The 18403-nt window shown below is 48.2% G+C and overlaps 1 protein-coding gene across 1 annotated transcript in view; it reads left to right on the plus strand.

Moving 5' to 3' along the window:
* The first annotated feature begins 1566 nt into the window (after nt 1–1566).
* Nucleotides 1567–18403, plus strand: part of LOC101770702 (aspartyl protease AED1) — a 24283-nt gene continuing 7446 nt past the window's right edge. Inside the window, exon 1 of the mRNA XM_004966871.2 lies at nt 1567–1717. Coding sequence (XP_004966928.2) covers nt 1567–1717 — 151 coding nt within the window. The remainder of the gene's footprint in view (nt 1718–18403) is intronic.

Consider the following 18403-nt stretch of genomic DNA (forward strand, 5'->3'; position numbering starts at 1 on the left):
CAATTTCCTAGACAAACAAACATTCAAGGATTTCATACTACTTCCATACAACTTCAAGTTAGTGTGTGTATACCGTCCTCTAATATGCATGAACATTTTACGTACGCAACTTCCACTGGATCCTTATTATAATTGAGCCTGAAAGAAGCCACGTCACTATCTTCGATTCGTTGAGGAAAGATCCGGTGGAGTACCAAGACATGCAAGACATGCTAGGCTTGTAATAATTCTGGACCTTTATCTCTATGCAAAAGTTTGTTTCCTAAATTTTATCCCTGTTACACTATATCATTCATTATTCTAATCCGCAGCGCATGGAAACAATTCATAAGGACACATAAAGGTTCATTCAAAGAAAAACTTACGTGGAACACAGACTTCCCGGTACGTATGAAGTCTGCACATTTATTACATTGTATAACACGAATATTTCATAACTTATTTTTTTCCACACTTAAGTGCTTAAGATAGGAACCCGGGAATAATCTATGTGGCTACTACATCTGTGAGCACATGTACAGTTTTATGGGACCCAAGGAACTAAAGATGATGCCGCACAACTTTAAAGTATGTAAAATAAAACTATTACTAGTTAATTATTTTCTAGCTCCTTATATGTATTTGTTCGTGTAACATTCACAAATTTCCAAATTATAGATGTTAAATATTCAACAAGGACTCTTGAAGGAAGAAAGAGTAGCAGCATATGTGAAGGTCTCATTGGATTCCTAATGGACGAGGTGGTAAATCCAAAAGGAGAATTTTATTACGATGGATGACAATTAGACACTCCGATCAGCAACACCTCGACGGGAAGATTGTAGATAGATACTTTGATTTATTTGTATATATGATACGCGCTAATTATGATCGATTTGTACTAGTTGAATTGTGTATATGAATTGTGTATATATATAGTAATTGTATAATTACAAATCCCATTCGTTTAAATACTAGTTGATTTCATTCTAAAAAAATCTCAACTACTAAAGGTTAACAAAAGGGCCGCGGTACTACGTACGTGGTGCATGCATGAAAATTTCAGGCGCCAAGCAGGGTGCCATGCAGGGCGCCATTTAGTCCCGATTGGATTCCAACCGGGACTAAAGGGCCTCTCCCGCGCCTGGCGTGGCAGGCCCTTTAGTCCCGGTTGGTGACACCAACCGGGACTAAAGGATGACCTTTACTCCCGGTTGAAAGACCCGAGACTAAAGACCCCCCTTTTGTCCCGGTTGGTTTATCCCGGATGGATTTTTGGGAGATATGCACCCTACCAACCGGGACTAAAGGCCAATTCTCTACTAGTGTTCATAGTGCATTGCGACAACTTGATGAAGAAAACAAGAACAAAAGAATGTCCTTTACCGTCTGCATCGATTGCATCGTCGTGTTCAACTGGTTGCCGACGTCGTGGTGATCGACAGGCATTTATTGCGTTAATGGCAACACGCATATTCTGCTCCATCGGCCGCTCGAAAGTACTAGTCCTGCGAGATGGGCCTTTTAAGGACCGGCCGGATCACGAGAGCAATAATCCACCATCAGCTGCAGCCACGCCCGCCAGCAATGGCGTCGCACCGGTCGCTCGTGCGCCTGCTGGTGCTCTGCGTTCTCTGCGTTGCTTCTCTCGCGTCCAAGCAGCGCTATCTCTCCGTCAGCTTGGACGAGCTGCTCAGCTCCAAGGCTCACGTCGAATGCCCTCCCACGAAGAAGTCTGGTACGGATCACGAACCCTGCAACTTCCTGAATAAGTAAAATATACAGCCGGTTCCTAAACTTGTAATAAGGTGTCATCTAGGTGCTTAAATTGTCAAAATGCATTTTCAAATCCAGGAACTTGTCTCAAGATGTCATTCGACAGCTCCTCCAACTCTTGAAACCTAATTTCAGGTCCCCCAACTTATCGCAGGGTGTCATCCGAATCCCTAAACTCTCAAAATATATTTTAAGTATTCCCGGCAGGTCTCTATCCTCCCCAATCAAGCATCAAGCAACACATGCGTGATCGCTGGCATAAAGTGGGTTGAGAAGGCAGTGAGCGAGAAGGAAGAACTATCATCGGCATAGGTGACAAGTTTTGAGGTTTGAAAATATATTTTGAGAGTTTAGGGACCTTGATTACACTCAAGGACAAGTTTAGGTACCTAAATATGCACTTTGAGAGTTTCGGGACTTGGATGCCATATTGTGACAAATTTAGAGACATGCAAATGCATTTTAAGAGTTTAGGGACCCGAATGACACCATGAGACAAGTTAAGGTACCGGAATGACATCTCGAGACAAGTTTAGAGACCGCGCATACAAATCTATTTCAGGGATTGAATGACATCTTCATTGTACATCGGGAATTGGCAAACTCAAAAGCGTGTAGCACACTAGCAGTATGCATGTCAGCGCTCCACATGACTCCCTACTAGGCCCAGCAGAGAAAAAAAAAGAGTAAAATACACCAGTGGTCCCTAAACTTATCTTATGGTTTAATCCGGATTCCTAAACTCTCAAAATGCACTTTCACGTCTCCAAAATTGTCCTGTGATGTCATCTGAGTCCATAAACTCTTGAAGTGCATATTTAGATTCTCAAACTTATCATCGGGTTTTCCGCCGAGTCCCTAAACTCTCAAAATACATTTTCTAATCTTAAAACTTGTCATATGTTGCTGATGTCAATGCTTCCTCCTTTAGAAATTTTTAAATCCCATAATGTTCTTTGGAATATCATTACTTATACATATAACTTCAATATATAATAACTTCGTACTAACAACTTCTTACGAGATATTTTTTAGCACAACTTTGATACCATGCAGACTTATGCATACAACTTGTACGAAAAATTCTACAGGGCAACTTTGAATTTTCATTTTTTAGAAGTTTATAACTTATACACACGATTTATACACGAACAACAATTTATGTGATAAATTTTGTAATACAACATTCATGACATACACAACTTATACGCATAACATCTGCCACAATTTTATAAGAATGTCGTTAAACAATTTGTGCACATAACTTCCACTCAAATGATATTACTTGAAATACAAATGGTATGAGAAAAATAATTGAATAGAAAAAATAAAAAAAGAAAGGAAAAAAAGAATACTTAGCTCCCCGGTCCGTGTGGGACATCAGCAGCACAAGTGCCCGTGGTCCTCACGGAGGCAGCTGCACCGGCCGCTCACTGCCTCGCGACTCGAGTCGCGCGCCGGGACGTGCACTGGCGCGCGTGTAGTATGGGCTTTGCGGCCTAGGACGGCTCCAGGAACAGTGGGCCAGAATGCCCCGAAGAAGGCTGGGCCAAAGCAGTTGGGGCCTGAACAGCTATCCGGGCGCATGCACCACAGTGCTTTGTGCGCTTTGCTTCCTCGGCGGTGAAAGGGGTGTCAAGCCAGCGCATGGAGGCAATAGGGCGTTGAGCTCCGGCACCTAGGTGGTGGCATCTGCCGTGCCGAGGAGGCCCGTGTATAAGGAGTGGAGGATGCGCTCTTTGCCTTCACTAACCGGGACTAGAGAAATGGCCTTTAGTCTCAATTAGAGAGTCGTATAGAGCTTGAAAATCCAACTGGGACTAATAAATCGGGACTAAAGGTCCCCGTCTTTAGTCCCGGTTCTTTTACCCGGAACTAAAGATCACCCTTAGTCCTGGTTAGTAATAGCAGCCGGGACTAAAGGGCGGCCATGTAGGCGCATGCACGTGGTCCCTTTATTCTCGTATTTTATGGGTGGGGGCATTTAGTCCCGGTTGGTAACACGAACCGGGACTAAAACTGATCAATTAGTTAGTCCCAGTTGGTGCTGCCAACCGGGACTAAACTGCCGCCAGATTCCTTCAACCAGCGTTAGCTGTTACAACCGGGACTAAAGAGACTCTTTAGTCCTGGTTGATGTTACCAACTGATACTAAAGAGCCTTCATCGGATGTAGCCGTTGGACTGAGACTAAATCTTTTTTAGTCACGGGTCAAAAACAATCTAGACTTTTGTATTCGGATCGAAGGTCGTTTGTGCACGGGGACTAGCAGGACCGCCACGGCGTCGTCTTGAAGGATGGTGATATGGTTCCGCTGGAGGCGCACGAGGCCGAGGCGTGGAAAAACCTGCCGATGTCGTTGCTGAGCCAACAGACACGGAACGTGTACTACTGCCTCCAGTAAGCTACGATTGCTTTGTTAGCCGTAGAAAGACAGGCGAAGACCAGCGAGCGGAGGAGGCGCTCAACGGCATCGAGGCGGCGGTGCTCTTCCAGCAGATCTTGCAGCTCGAGCACTCAGCAATTGGCCGCCACCCGGGCTGGCACAGCTTCCTCGACTTGTCCCATTTCTTGCTCTAAGCCCTGGTCCTTTTGAGGCTACGGACCAGGCGCTTCGTTAGCCCGCCCATCGTATTCTGGGGCCATCGCCACTCGCCAGACATCCATCCTTGACGAGGTCGCGCTAGCTGGGCTCGCCGGCCCACCCCTGTTTAAACGTGAAGACCGTGGAATCCAGAGTGCGAGAGGAGGCCATGACCACCACCAGCACATGATCAGAGACCGGCTGTGGTAGGGACTCCAACTTGGAGTTGAAGAGGAGCTCGCCCTAATCAGCATTGATGAAGACACGATCCAGGACCCCAGGTGTACCAGGGTGGGGTGGTCCCGACGGTTGGACCAGGTGAAGCGGACGTCGAGGAGCGGAAGCTCCTGGAGCTGGGTCAGGTGAGATTGAAGTTATCGAAGTCCAGGCACAGTCGCCCCGGTGACGTTCAGCTAGACGAACGAGGTCGGCAGGAACTGTTGGATATATAAGCACTTTTAGTTTTAATTTAATCCAAAAATAAATCATGAATACGATGAACAGATAGCATATTAAACTAGACATGTCTACGCAAGATCTAGACAAGTCTATAATTGCAAATAGAATCACATATTTTACCATACTATCCAGTGCTATCAGACTGCAACAGATCATAATATCTAGTATGGAAGACATAATTTGAGATAAGAGATCGTACGTTTCTTTCTTGATGAAGAACGGCTCCTGGACGACTACCCGGTATAGCAGGCGACGACGATAAGCAGACTGACATTGTTCGTGACAGCGAGTGACACCCGAGTGACGAAGAGGTAAACGAGCCGTGGTGAAGGAGTCGACGAAAAACTTGACGAAGCGGAGGAAGCGATCAAGCAGTCATGCAGAGCGCTTCCCAAAAACCTTATTCACCCTCTCTCGATGCAGGATTGCTGAAGACGACAGTTCCAGAGACCTGCTCTCCCAATCGCCGGTGCACGCCGACGATCGGGATGGAATAGAGTACGGTGGCAGCGCAGCAACGGGAGGAGGCAAAAACCCTAGCTTGAATAGATGTATTTTCGGTAGAGGCCGGTAGGTCACATATATAGGAGAGCCCATGATTCTCACGTCGTGATCGTGATCTAAACCGATAAGGATTCCATATATCTTGCTGACTTAAAAGTCAAGTAACTAAAAAATAAAACGACAAAAGGAAGCCGCGCCCCCGCAATGCGAGGGGCCGGATTTTGGCAGACCATTCATGCAGGTGGCGCACGCCCTCGCCCTTCACCCTACCCTGCCCGGCCCGGCGAGGCAAGGCGTGGCGTGATGAGCGAGCGCGCGTGTGTGGAGCTCTCCTTCTCTCCCCACACACATAGCTTGGAGGAGTAGAGACAACTTTCATATTTAAGTCATCCTTCTCCTCCACTAGCAATGTGAGACTAAAGACTTGCACCACTCCACCTCTTGCCCGCATGGGCCTTTGAGATTTATTTGGAATTCTGAAATTAGTACAGGCTAGGCCCATTATTTCAACAATCCCCCACCAGATCTCAAATGCCCATAAAAGATTTTGCCTATTTCTCAGTGTTGTTTATAAACTAGTGTTTCAGCGAGGACTGTTAAGTTGAACTCTCGCCTAGAGCTTCAAGCTACATTCATCCACAACTTGAACAATGGACTAAGCCTTGAATTGCAAGTTTTGTGCGGATAAGTTTCACTCAAAGTTGGGACTAGTACCTGGCTGCCTGTAGCCTACCCCACAGGTGGGGCATATAGGTTGTACTCCCTGGTCTCTTATGAGCTTAATAGAGATCACCCAAGTCTCACAGACTGCGACCTTACAACAGTCGGGCTCATATAAGTATATTTTTTCAAGATGTTCTGCAGGGCAACATCTTTGCTAATTAAAGCCAACAAAATATATTAAGGTGTTGATGCCAGAATTTGACATGTGTAAAATCGGCATTAGGGAAGGAAGAAATCAGAAGATGCGGTGAGACACAGGGGTGACAGTTGGAAATCGGCCGATTGGTGCTACAGTCGAGGATCGGCCGATTGACCTTTGGAGTTCCGCCTCGCCCGACCCCTGAGTCCTGGGATCGGATGCGCCCGACCCTCCGAGGGAGGATCTCTGCCTCGCCCGACCCCCGAGTTCTGGGATCGGATGCGCCCGACCCTCCGAGGGAGGATCTCCACATCGCCCGACCTTAGGTCCCAGGGTCGGAGTAGTCAGAGCCCCCGACATGTGGGCCCTAATCGGCTGTCCCTTGCCGATGGACTGGGTAGAAATCGGCCAATTAGGAGGCTGGAGCGGTTGGGCCGGTATGGGCTTAAAGAGGATTATGATGATGAAGAGGGAATCAGCCCATAAACAGCGCGATAATCGACCTAGTACGAGTCGTACTTGTAAATATTCGTTTTTTGTTTAAAATTAGAGATAGAGTTCTAGTCGGATAGGAAGTCGTTTGTAACAGGCTATAAATAGCCACCCTTGTAGATCTGTAAAAATAATCAACTCAATACAACAAACTACTATTTCCTCGTACTTACTTTCGAGCAGGCGACTTCGCCAATATTTTCCTTCTTTTCACGAGTTCCTACGTGTTGGCGGGGCTGCATCAACTTGATCTCCGGCCAATTCTGTAAGTTCTGCTTATCGAATAAGTTTCTAAGCTTTAACTTCGGGCGCATCGCTGTTGTTTCATTTAGATTTATCCACAAGTTATCGATATTCACTAGAATTCTAGGTTTTACCTGTTGTTCTAGTTTTATCACCAGTTATCCAACTAGGAATCAGAACTTTCGGCTTTCCTGTATCTCATTATTCAATCTATTCGTTTTACGTATAGCCGATTTTAGATCTGTTCCTAGTGTTGTTACTGTAGCGTTGTTTAGATTACTCCAGTAGTCTTCTTTATTAACGCTGCCCGGTAATCGGCTACATTATAGTCGATTTCTTTATCACAGCAAATCGGCCGATTCGCTGATAAGCTATCTCGAGATCGGAACCTTAGCCGAACGCAACCTTTGGGATCTAACACATTTCTTTCCTTGCCAATCAATAGGTTAGATTGGTTGGCACGCCGCGCGAACCGCACCAGGGCGATCACCCGAACAGGAGTTAAGCAGATTCTCCCGGGTCGTGTGTCCGACGCTGGTAATTCGATCAGCCAATTTCAATCGTTGGCCTGCCAAGTCATCAAGTTCCCTTTTCATGAGAGAGGAGTAATCATCGGCTTCATCATCTGCAGCTCCACCGGCGATCCCGCCGACTACGATGAGCTTCATCCCAGAGGTCATTACCGAAACTTTCCTTAACAATAATGCATTTACTTTAGATCTATTCTTACTTCTGCACCCCTTTTTTCCTTTTTTAGGCGGTTAGGCATCAGATTACCATTCGCCTTACAGAAACTCCCGGCCTTATCTACCTTGGTCCCATGGGAAACCCAGATCCAACCGACTTAATCAATTTGGAAACCCATAGGATCCCTTTTAAGTAATCAACTATGGACCTAGATCATTGGTCGGGTACCTTCAGGTCATGGCCGAATGAAACCCCCAGCTGGAGAGAATGGTACTAGCGGATAGCCGCCTCTAAGAGGGTCCAATGGGATGAGCGCAAAATCGGCCAGTGCATCGATCTATCTTTATCCCAAATGGAAAGAAATGAGCCATTAGTGATAGCAACCTCTTACTTCTGGTCCGACGCTTTCAATGCATTCCTCTTCGGACACGGACCTATGACTCCCACCTTGGCCGACGTGGTCCTGTTGACCGCCCTTGACATTTCCTCTCCAGACACCCCTTTTCACCTTTTGGCCACGACATCCCATCGGCTGGACACAAAGGGAATCGGCGGGTAGAAGGGATTCATCAGATGCAACAAAAGGGCCGGATCAGTCAAGAACAGAGAGCACACGGCCTTCCTGATGATGTGGCTAGAGAAACATCTTTTCTATGGGAGAGCAGCTGGTCCATCCACCAACACGCAGGCTCTGGCCGAGGCATTATCGACAGGGGCCTCTGTTCCCCTTGGAAAGCCTCTATTAGGAGCAGCCTATCATATGTTGCACCAAATCGGTGTTAAACTATCCCAAGGGGAGCCGATTGGAAACCCCGGTAGGCCTTGGTGGTTTATCAATTTGTGGCTTAACTTGTACATGAGCAAGATTTCTCAGCAACGAGTGGAGCACATGACATTCCCCAACATCGAATTGGCAGAAAATCCCACTGTCCGACGCCGATGTACGTCTTTTGGCGAAGCGGCATCGGCCTTTTCTGGTTGCCCATATTCTATTACCAAGGTGGTCGAATACTTCAGGTGCTTTTATAACGGCTTTAGCGAAGACGCAACCAGTTGGTTCCCTTATCAGAGGGATGACCCGATCTTCGAGATTCGATGAAGACCTTACAGATGAATTGATCAAACCGGGGATTTTACCGGCAAACTTTTTCTCGGGGAAAGATGCCCCTACTTATGAGTTCTACAACCCCTCCGTCGCAGCACGGCAATTCGGCATGGGTCAATTGCCGATTTATGCATACTTCGCCGGCCGAGCAAAGTTTAGAGATGAACTCACCAAGGGTCTTGACTATAATCGGCTGCGAGATCGGATTCCAGACTCCAGTACCATAGATCTGAATGGCTGGATAGTAGCCCCTTTCGCTGTTTAGCAATTTAAGCTATGGTGGGCCGAATGGAAACAGTACCTCTTCTGCGCCTCTGCATCAGTATACTGCAATCTCCTGGATCCAGCCAACATCGATCCAAATGCCGAGGTATTCTTCTTTTGCTCAGCCGATTTTCATTTTCCCTTATTTTTACACATATATACTGACTCTTGCTGTTGATCCAGTCTGAAAGCCACGCTCCCCCAAAACGCAGTCGAAGTGGTCGGCTGATAGACGACCGTTATCCATACACCACATTCCCCCTCATCGGCTATCATGCCCCTTCTGTGGACGTCATCGCCGGTCGAGCGAAATAGGCGCAGAAGAAAGTTGTCAAGAAGACCAGTCGCCGGGTGCGTGCTTGTACAGAATCGGCCGATCCACCCATGATTACATTAGGAAAAACTTCGGCCGTGCCGACCCTTCCGACTGCTGAAGAGGTAGACATTCAAGTTGCCACAGAAGCCGGAGCAGCCGCCGCATCATTATTGGTGGAGGCTATGCAGGTAAACTCATTGTCCATTCTTCCCGATTTCTATCTCCATACTGACTCCTCTTATATTAGGCTGCACAGACTATCCTTGTGAACCCTCAGCAATCGGCAGTAACCCAAGCAGCTAATGAGATGCCAGCACCCCCTGTTACTGAGGTATACGATCCTTTAACCCGATCTTCTAGTATTTGGGTAACGCTCTTACTAACTTTGACATAGGTTACCGGTACGCTAAGAGCATTGCCTGATCAACCATTGGCCGCCCTTCAAGAAGCTGGCCCTAGCAGAACGCCGATTGTCGTTGAGTCTTCTTCTTCTGACGAACCACTGGTGCCAGTTCCAGAGTCGAGGGTGGCGGTCTCACAAACGCAGATGGAAGAAATCCGTTTTAAAGAGGTAAGAGATCTCCCACCCTTGATTGGCCGATTTGTTAGTACCATCGGCTGACTTGTTCTCTGTTCATTTGCTATTTTACAGGAACATGACACCCCTAATAACAGCCTCTTCTCGTTTGCGGTCGCACTTTCCGATGACGAGGAAGTTGCTTCCCATCAAGTCGCCTTGAGCTCCGTCCCTGACGACGTCCGTGCCAAGCTTGAAAGCATATGATCCCTTCTTCAAGAGGACGTCGGCCGATTGGTAGAAGACGCTTTGCCGATTCGGCAACTCTTTAGTGACGTCAGCGGGCGAGTCCCAGATGAAGCTAAAGAAGCTTTGGCGCCGACCGCTTTCATCGAGTCAATGCGGATTCCGGTCTTCAGGGCTCTGCGTCACATGGCTGATCGAGCCAAACTGACCAAAACTCGTGAAGAAGAAGACTCGTACAAGCGTCAGGCTCAAGAGGTGCATCAACGGATTCATTTTCTGGAGGACTCCCGCCCTGGAATCGTCGGTACGATAGACCGCCTTAAACGCCGAAGAGCAGAACTCGCCAAGGAGATGGAGCAAGTGACCAAGGAAATAGCCACCGAAGAGAAGAGGCTTCAAGAACTCCCTTCCGTCATCACCGATTTGAAGCGGGAGAGGCAGCATCTGGCTCACGAAGCCCTTAGACTCCACCGCCATGTTTCAGAAGTCCCAGGATCGGTAGAGGATGACCAACGGGTCCTGGACTCAGCTGATCAGATCCGGCGTCGAGCGATTACGGCCATCAACGCTCTTTTAGGCGATCTGTAAAAGTACTGGTAGTTTTGTACGAACATATATGCCTCCTTTGACCATCCTTCGTGGCGCTCTCTTATTTATTGCCCTTTTTACTTCTGATGGGACGCGTCTTACCAAACATCCACGCTTTCTCCCCTTATAAATACAGGCCTTGGTTCCGCTTTTGAGAGCACCCGTTTAACTCGGTTCTCTCTTTCCCTGACTTGTTTCCGTCGGCGCATTCTACGGTCATGTCTTCTTCGTCCTCTTCTTTTTCTTCTGTTAACCACATAAAAGACCTGCCTCTGCCTTTCTCTCAGTTCGATTCTTCTGAAACAACTCATCTTCGGCGGTCATATATTGTCTCTTTTCCCAGCCGCAACGTCTTAATCCCGAACTCGAACGAGCCATCGGGCTCGTGTATTCTGACGAACCATCATCGCAAGAAGACAAGGATCTAATTAGGGCTCACCGTGAAGAACTCAAGGAACACGTCCCTGCCGATGTCCAACGGATCTGGGACTTCCTCGACGGTAACGACCACAGGCGACCTCGAGCTGATAGGAGCCACCCGCTTCCTCGTCAAGTTGCTCTTGAAGACGCGGTGGCAGGGACATCACGCCCGGCAGTGGACCGGAGTCATCCTCTCCCCCATCAAGTTGAAGCGGAAGTCGCGATGAAAGACATAGAAGAACGGCACATCCGTCTTCTGATAGAACTAGGCCGGGTTGAGAGAGAACTTAAGAAGAAGCGTGGTTAATTATTTTTGTTCTAAGGGCGACTTGTACTGCGTCGGCCATGTAACCCGTCGTCCGTACCGAAAGATAAATTGGCCGATTTGGATGATTATATTTTCTCTTTAGGCGATTTTCTCTTGTATCGGCTGTATGTTTGTTTATCATATTCTGCGGTTGATCCTTATGCTCCGACCCATATACTAGGGTAATACCTTTTCAAGTATCTACCATTCAAAGCCCTAGTAAAGTCTTCTCCTTCGATCGTTTCCAGAATGTAAGCGTTTCCCGGAGCACACCGGCCGATTTTATACGGCCCTTCCCACGTGGGGGACCACTTATCGAATTTAGGATCCTTTGACCCAATCGGCAGCACTAACTTCCATACCAGGTCTCCCAGAGAGAACTGCTTGACCTTGACCTTCTTGTCATACCATCTGGCCACTTTTTTCTTGTTTTCCTCAATATTGATCAAAGCTCTGAATCGTTGGCCTGCCAAGTCATCAAGTTCCCTTTTCATGAGAGAGGAGTAATCATCGGCCGTCAGCTGATCTTGGAGCGCGTGCGTCTCGATCCTGTTCTCAATTCCCACGGCAATACTGCCTCGTGACCGTACACCAACTGATAAGGAGACATCTTGGTGGCCCCATGGCAGGCCATCCTGTATGCCCATAGAGCTTCGATCAGACACAAATGCCATTTTTTGGGCTATTCCTATATCTTCCTCTTGATTAACTTAATTATCCCTTTGTTGGAAGATTCGGCCTGACCATTAGCTTGGGCATAGTACGGAAAGGAGTTTAGCAGTTTGATTCCCATATCGGTCGTGAATTCTTCAAATTCTCCTGATGTAAACATCGTTCCTTGATCGGTCGTGATAGTCTGGGGAATGTCGAAATGGTAGACGATATGGTCCCTTACGAAATCAACCATGGCGACCGATGTTACGACCTTTAGCGGAATCGCCTCCACCCATTTGGTGAAATAATCCGTGGCTACTAGAATGAATTTATGCCCTGCTTGACGGAGGATAAACTTGTCCGATGAGGTCTATTCCCGAACCTCTGAACGGCCACGGTTTGAAAATAGGATTCATGGCCGATGCGGGCGCACGCTGAACATTCCCGTATTTCTAACAATCCTGGCATCCTTTATAATATTTGAAGCAGTCTTCGAGGATTGTCAGCCAGTAGTACCCATTATTCCTAATCATCCATTTCATCTTATGTGCCGATTGGTGGGCTCCACACACCCCTTCGTGGATTTCTCCCATCAGAATCTTTGCCTCTTCTGTTCCTAGGCACTTGAGTAGGACGCCATCAATCGTCTGGTAGAATAAGTCGTCTTCTAGTAACACGTATTTTGTAGCCTGAAATCGTATCCGCCGATCCACTTTCTTAGATGGATCTTTCAGGTAATCGGCGATCTCTTTTCGCTAGTCATCGGCCGCGAGCTCTAGAGCCATAGCGCCTTGAATCGGCCGATATCCGGATGCATGTTGGGTGAGCCTGTTGGCATCCTCGTTATGATTCCTAGGGATGTGCTCAATAACCGCGGACTTGAATTCTTTCAGAAGTTGAAGGCAATCCTCATAATAAATCCTTAATATATCTCCAAAAATCTCGACGGCATCGGCCTTGATTTCCCTAAATAATTGTAACCCCTTCAACACAGCTCGGTACTCGGCTTGGTTGTTGGTGGCGGATGCTTCTATCGGTAGAGAGAAATCATAGCTTGCCCCCCGAGGCGATATGAGAACGATGCCGATTCCTGATCCGGCCCCACACGACGAACCGTCAAAGTATAAGGTCCACGGCACTGGTTCTACGATGTTAGTCTCTGGTCCGCAGTGCTGGGCAATGAAATCGGCCATAACTTGACCCTTGACGGCCTTCGCCGATTCATATCGTAGATCGAATTCCGATAAAGCCAAGATCCATTTTCCGATTTGTCCTTTCAAGATCGGCAATGACAGCATGTATTTTACCACGTCGTCTTTACATACGACTACACACTCTGCCGATAACAAATAGTGCCTGAGTTTGGTGCACGAGAAGTGAAGGCATAGGCATAGCCGCTCTACTGGGGAATACCTTGTTTCGGCATCCAGGAGTCTTCTGCTGACATAATATATTACCCGTTCCTTTCCTTCGAACTCCTGGACCAGAGCCGACCCGATAGCTCGTTCATCGGCTGACAAATATAGTTTAAACGGTTTACCAGTTTGAGGTGGGACCAATACTAGTGGTGAGACCAGGTACTTCTTGATATCTTCTAGCGCCTTGCGTTGCTATTCTCCCCATACGAACTCTTGGTCGGGCTTCAACTTTAACAATGGTGTGAAGGCTTGGATACGCCCGGACAGATTAGATATGAATCTTCTGATGAAATTCACCTTGCCGATTAGGGACTGCAACTCAGTCTTATTTTGCGGGGCCACGACTTTGTTGATGGCCGCTATGGTCTTCTGGTTGATTTCTATCCCACGTTCATGAACCATGAAGCCCAAGAATTATCCGGCGAATACACTGAAAGGACACTTTTTCGGGTTCATCTTCAGCCCATGTTTCTTTGTGCATTCCAGCACCTGCCGCAAATCAGTTAGATGTTCTTGGTGTCCTTTTGATTTGACTACGACATCGTCAATGTTCAATGTAATTCATGGCTCGCTGATATGTAGCGCCGGCATTCTTCAAACCGAAAGTCATTACCACCCACTCGAATAAACCAAGGTGACCCGGGCATCTGAAGGCCGTTTTGGATATGTCCTCTTCAGCCATTAGTATCTGATTATATCCAGCGTTTCCATCCATGAAACTAATAACTTTGTGTCCCGCGGCGGCATCTATCAGCACATCGGCCGTCGGCATTGGGTATCCATCCATTGGCGTGGCCTGATTGAGATTCCTGAAATCAACGCATGTGCGGAGCTTTCTGTTCTTCTTGTATACGGGTACAATGTTGGAGATCCATTCGGCATAACAGTACTGCCGAATAAATTTTGCTTCGATTAGCCTCGTTATTTCGGCCTTTATATCAGGCAGGATCTTAGGATTACTTCGCTGTGCAGGCTGCTGATACGGCCGATATCCCGGCTTTATGGGTAACCGATGTTCGACAATAGATCGGTCTAATCCGGGCATCTCATGGTATTCGCAAGCAAAACAATCCTTAAACTCTCTTAATAAATTTGTCAATTTACATTTGTATTCCGGATCCAAATTTGCACTAATATACGTCGGCCTTGGCTTGGTGCCATCACCTAAATCTATCATTTCTAATGAATCGACTGACGTGAACCCGTGTCCCAGCTTTCCATCTTCCCGGGCGAACTGATCCACTTAGTCTGAATCTTCGGAGCCGACTGCTCGGATTGGCTGTAGGCCAAAATCGGACACCTTCAGGAAATCAGTGTCCCATATTCTCCCGGATATGCACTTGACGTTCTCGCAGCTCCATTGCTGCGTATCGGCTGCCGCGACGCTGTATGCGGAATCGGCGGTGACCACCTCGATGTTGTCGCTGATCCATTGTACGAGGCATTGGTGCATCGTAGACGGGATGCAACAATTTGCATGTATCCAGTCTCGGTCGAGAAGCATATTGTAGGACCCTTTGCCATTGATAATAAAGAAAGTAGTAGGAAGGGTCTTACTGCCGATGGTGAGGTCGACGTAGAGTGCGCCGCGGGCGGGGGATATGTTGCCTTCGAAGTCCTTGTGCATCATATCTGTCCTGGTCAGGTCGTCATCACTCTTCCCTAGCTTCCGGAACATGGCGTATGGCATGATGTTAACCGCAGCTCCTCCGTCTACTAGTAATCTGGTGATGGGTCGGCCGTTGACATGCCCCTTGAGGAACAATGCCTTTAAGTGTTGTCTTTTGTCATCTTCGGGCTTCTCGAACGTGGCTGTCATTGGCTCCAAACCCAATTGTGCCATCTTCTCTTCTATTGCCGACATGTTCCGTCGGTCGGCAGGAGTCATGAATTCCATCGGCAGTATGAAAACAATGTTGATGTCAGCTGCCGATTCGTCGTCCCTCCTGTCGTGTCTTTTGGGGCGCCAAACCTGAGACCTGCCGTTTTTCTCATCCACCGTATGTTGTTGCTCTTCTTCCTGTTGTTCCCACTAACGGAGACGTTGGATTCTTCATTTTTGAGACTTGGTCAATCCATCAGGGTACCACCTGGGGTTCACTGGCTTGGTCCGTGGCCTGGCGCGTTCCCATTCTGGTTCGCGTCCTAAGGGGTTCTCGTGTGATACCCGAGCATTGGCCATCTCTTCAAGTCGATCGTGAACGCTTACCTTGTTTTCTGGTTGGTTGTGCCGATCGAATCTGCCCCCTGGCCTATCGTTTCGCTCGCGCCTGTCTTCCGATCGGTCATATCGGTCACTTCTGCCCCCCAGCCGATCACGCACTGGAGGGCGCCGGTCTTCTTGTTCGCGCCAGCTCCTGCTGATCGGCTCTGGCCTTCCTTCTCTAGAGCGAGACCTCCTGAATGGACGATTGTTACGATACGGGCCGTTGCACTCAGGGCAATTATCGGCCGACGGCAACCTAAGGTTGCTTTCCCAGCAATGGATGAAGAACGGGCATCGCCAGTGATCTTCATGTCATCGCATCGCCTCTTCCCGGGATCTTGAGTATTCCTGTTGCCATTGATATTTGTCAAGCAAAAATTTGGAAGTGACAGGCCTGCATGGTTCTTCTGATCCGTTGTACTCATCCTCCATCCGCCGTTTCCCTTTGACGTCTTCGGGCGTCGCTTGATTTCTGGGGTCCACGGCGCCACTTTTCTTAGCCGATTCGGACGTCAGCACTTTGGTTTGGAGCGAATTCTAGCCCGTGTCAACCATGTTGGTGGGGAAGGGGTGCTGGTCGATCTTCATCGGCTTGGCTGGCTTTGTTGGGACTTCAAATTTGAGTCTGCCTTGCTCGATGGCCGATTGTATCTGCTGTCGGAAGATTTTGCATTCATTTGTATCGTGGGAGGTAGCGTTATGCCACTTGCAATATTTCATCTTCTTCAGCTGTTCGGCCGACGGGATCGTGTGGTATGGCGAAAGTTTGATCTGTCCTTCTTGGAGAAGAAGATCGAAAATTTCATCGACCTTTGATGTGTCAAATCCGAATGTTTCCAGCTCCTTTTTTCCGAATGGACACGATATCGGCTTTTTCCCTTTAATCCATTCCGCCAGATCGATCTCTGTTTCTTCTTCGGATTCAACTTCCTCTAACTATGCCACCTTCTTCTGGAAGTTTCTTCGTGGATCAAAAGGGCGTACTTCCTGACCAGACAAACGGTGGACAATTTGGCTTAAGCTCTCAAACTTCTGCGAAGCGTATTTCTCTTTGATATGAGGCAGGAGACCCTGGAAGGCTATGTCGGCCAGTTGTGCATCAGTCAGGGCTAGGGAGTAGCACTTGTTCCTGATCTCCCTAAACCTCTGCACATACGAGGATATCAGTTCGTCACTTCTCTGTCTGAGGCTGGTTAAATTAGAAAGCTTCATCTCATGTATCCCCGCGTAGAAGTATTTGTGAAACTGCCTTTCCAGATCAGCCCACGTAATTATCGAGTTGGGTGGTAGTGTAGTGAACCATTGGAAGGCCGACCCAGACAGGGATGACGAGAAAAGGCGCACCCATAGAGTATCTTGCGCCACTGCTTCCCCGCATTGGATGATGAATCTGTTCATGTGTTCCACAGTTGAGGTGTCATCCAGCCCCGAAAACTTGGTGAAATCGGGAACTTTGTACCGATGGGGAAACGGCAGTAAGTCATAAGTAGGCGGGTATGGTGTCTTGTATGTGTAGGTCTGCATCTTCGGTTTTAAACCAAATTGCTCTTGAATCACCTCCGCTATGCATGCCGTCCAATCTGGCTGTTGTTGATGGACTATCGGCTGGGGAACTGGCACGTGTTGGTACACTGGCGGCGGGATGACCGGGTGATGGGCGAAAGCGTGCGGCGCCTGATGTGTCATAGCCGGCTGCGTGGTCGGGGTCGGCTGTTTGAATGAATCGGTCGCTTCGTCATACAGTATGATCGGCGCAACGCTCCGAAGTATTTCCGTTGCTTCTTCCCCCTTGCTCATCTCCGGCGCGACTGGCTGATACTGTGGCATCATCGGCCTAACGGCCGATTGGAAAGGTGCCTGGAGTTGAGGACTTCCATGGCTGGCCGATTGATCTTGGACGGCCGTTACTGATGGTGCCCCCCAAGGCACTGAATTCAAAGGGGGAAACTGGGCGGAGGATAACTGAACGGGATGCGGCCGGAGATATGGCGCGCCGTTAGGCCCCAGAGGGATCGATGATGAGGAAGCGCTGGGACCTCCAATTGGAATTTGGATCGGCTGAGGAGCCGAATAAGGTACATTTGAATAACTCCTAGTCGGGGCTGTAATAGGTGGGGCATACGCTGGCCCCTGGTACCCTTGGGACACGCCATTGGCCAAGGAGCTGATGACGGCATTGTATACCGTATTAGAAATCACCGGGGATTGATCAATGAAAGCTTGATAGACAGATTGTTGAACCATCTCGGACATCTTGCCCGAGTCCTCGGCGATTGTGATCTGGCGGGGAGTTGGAAACGGAGTCTTTTTGACAGTTTCCCCGCTCCTGGTATGACTGAAGGATTGCAGACACGTCTTCCGGTAGTATGCCATCTGTTTCTCCAATTCTTCCTTCTGGTCGTCCCTGAGGTCTGCTTCCGTCACTTCGATGACGTTGTCTTCCGAGACTTCGGCAGCTTTTGACATAGTGGCGGTTGTATTGGTCCCACTGGGGGGGTCAAAAGTGTGTTAGCACTAGAAATCGGCTGATCAAATTACCAGCGTCGGACACACGACCTGGGAGAATCTGCTTAACTCCTGTTCGGGCGATCGCAACCTTTGGGATCTGACACGTTTCTTTCCTTGCCAATCAACAAGTGAGATTGGCTGGAACACCGTGCGAACCGCTTCTAATCAAAGAAATTTTAGCAACTTAGCAGTTTAACCCAGGCAGTCTGTTCAACGTGGTGCCTAATCTGCCGTAAACTAGTGTCAACATAAACCTAACTTCGGCTG

This window comes from Setaria italica, chromosome IV (assembly GCF_000263155.2).
Source record: "Setaria italica strain Yugu1 chromosome IV, Setaria_italica_v2.0, whole genome shotgun sequence".
NCBI classification, from domain to species: domain Eukaryota; kingdom Viridiplantae; phylum Streptophyta; class Magnoliopsida; order Poales; family Poaceae; genus Setaria; species Setaria italica.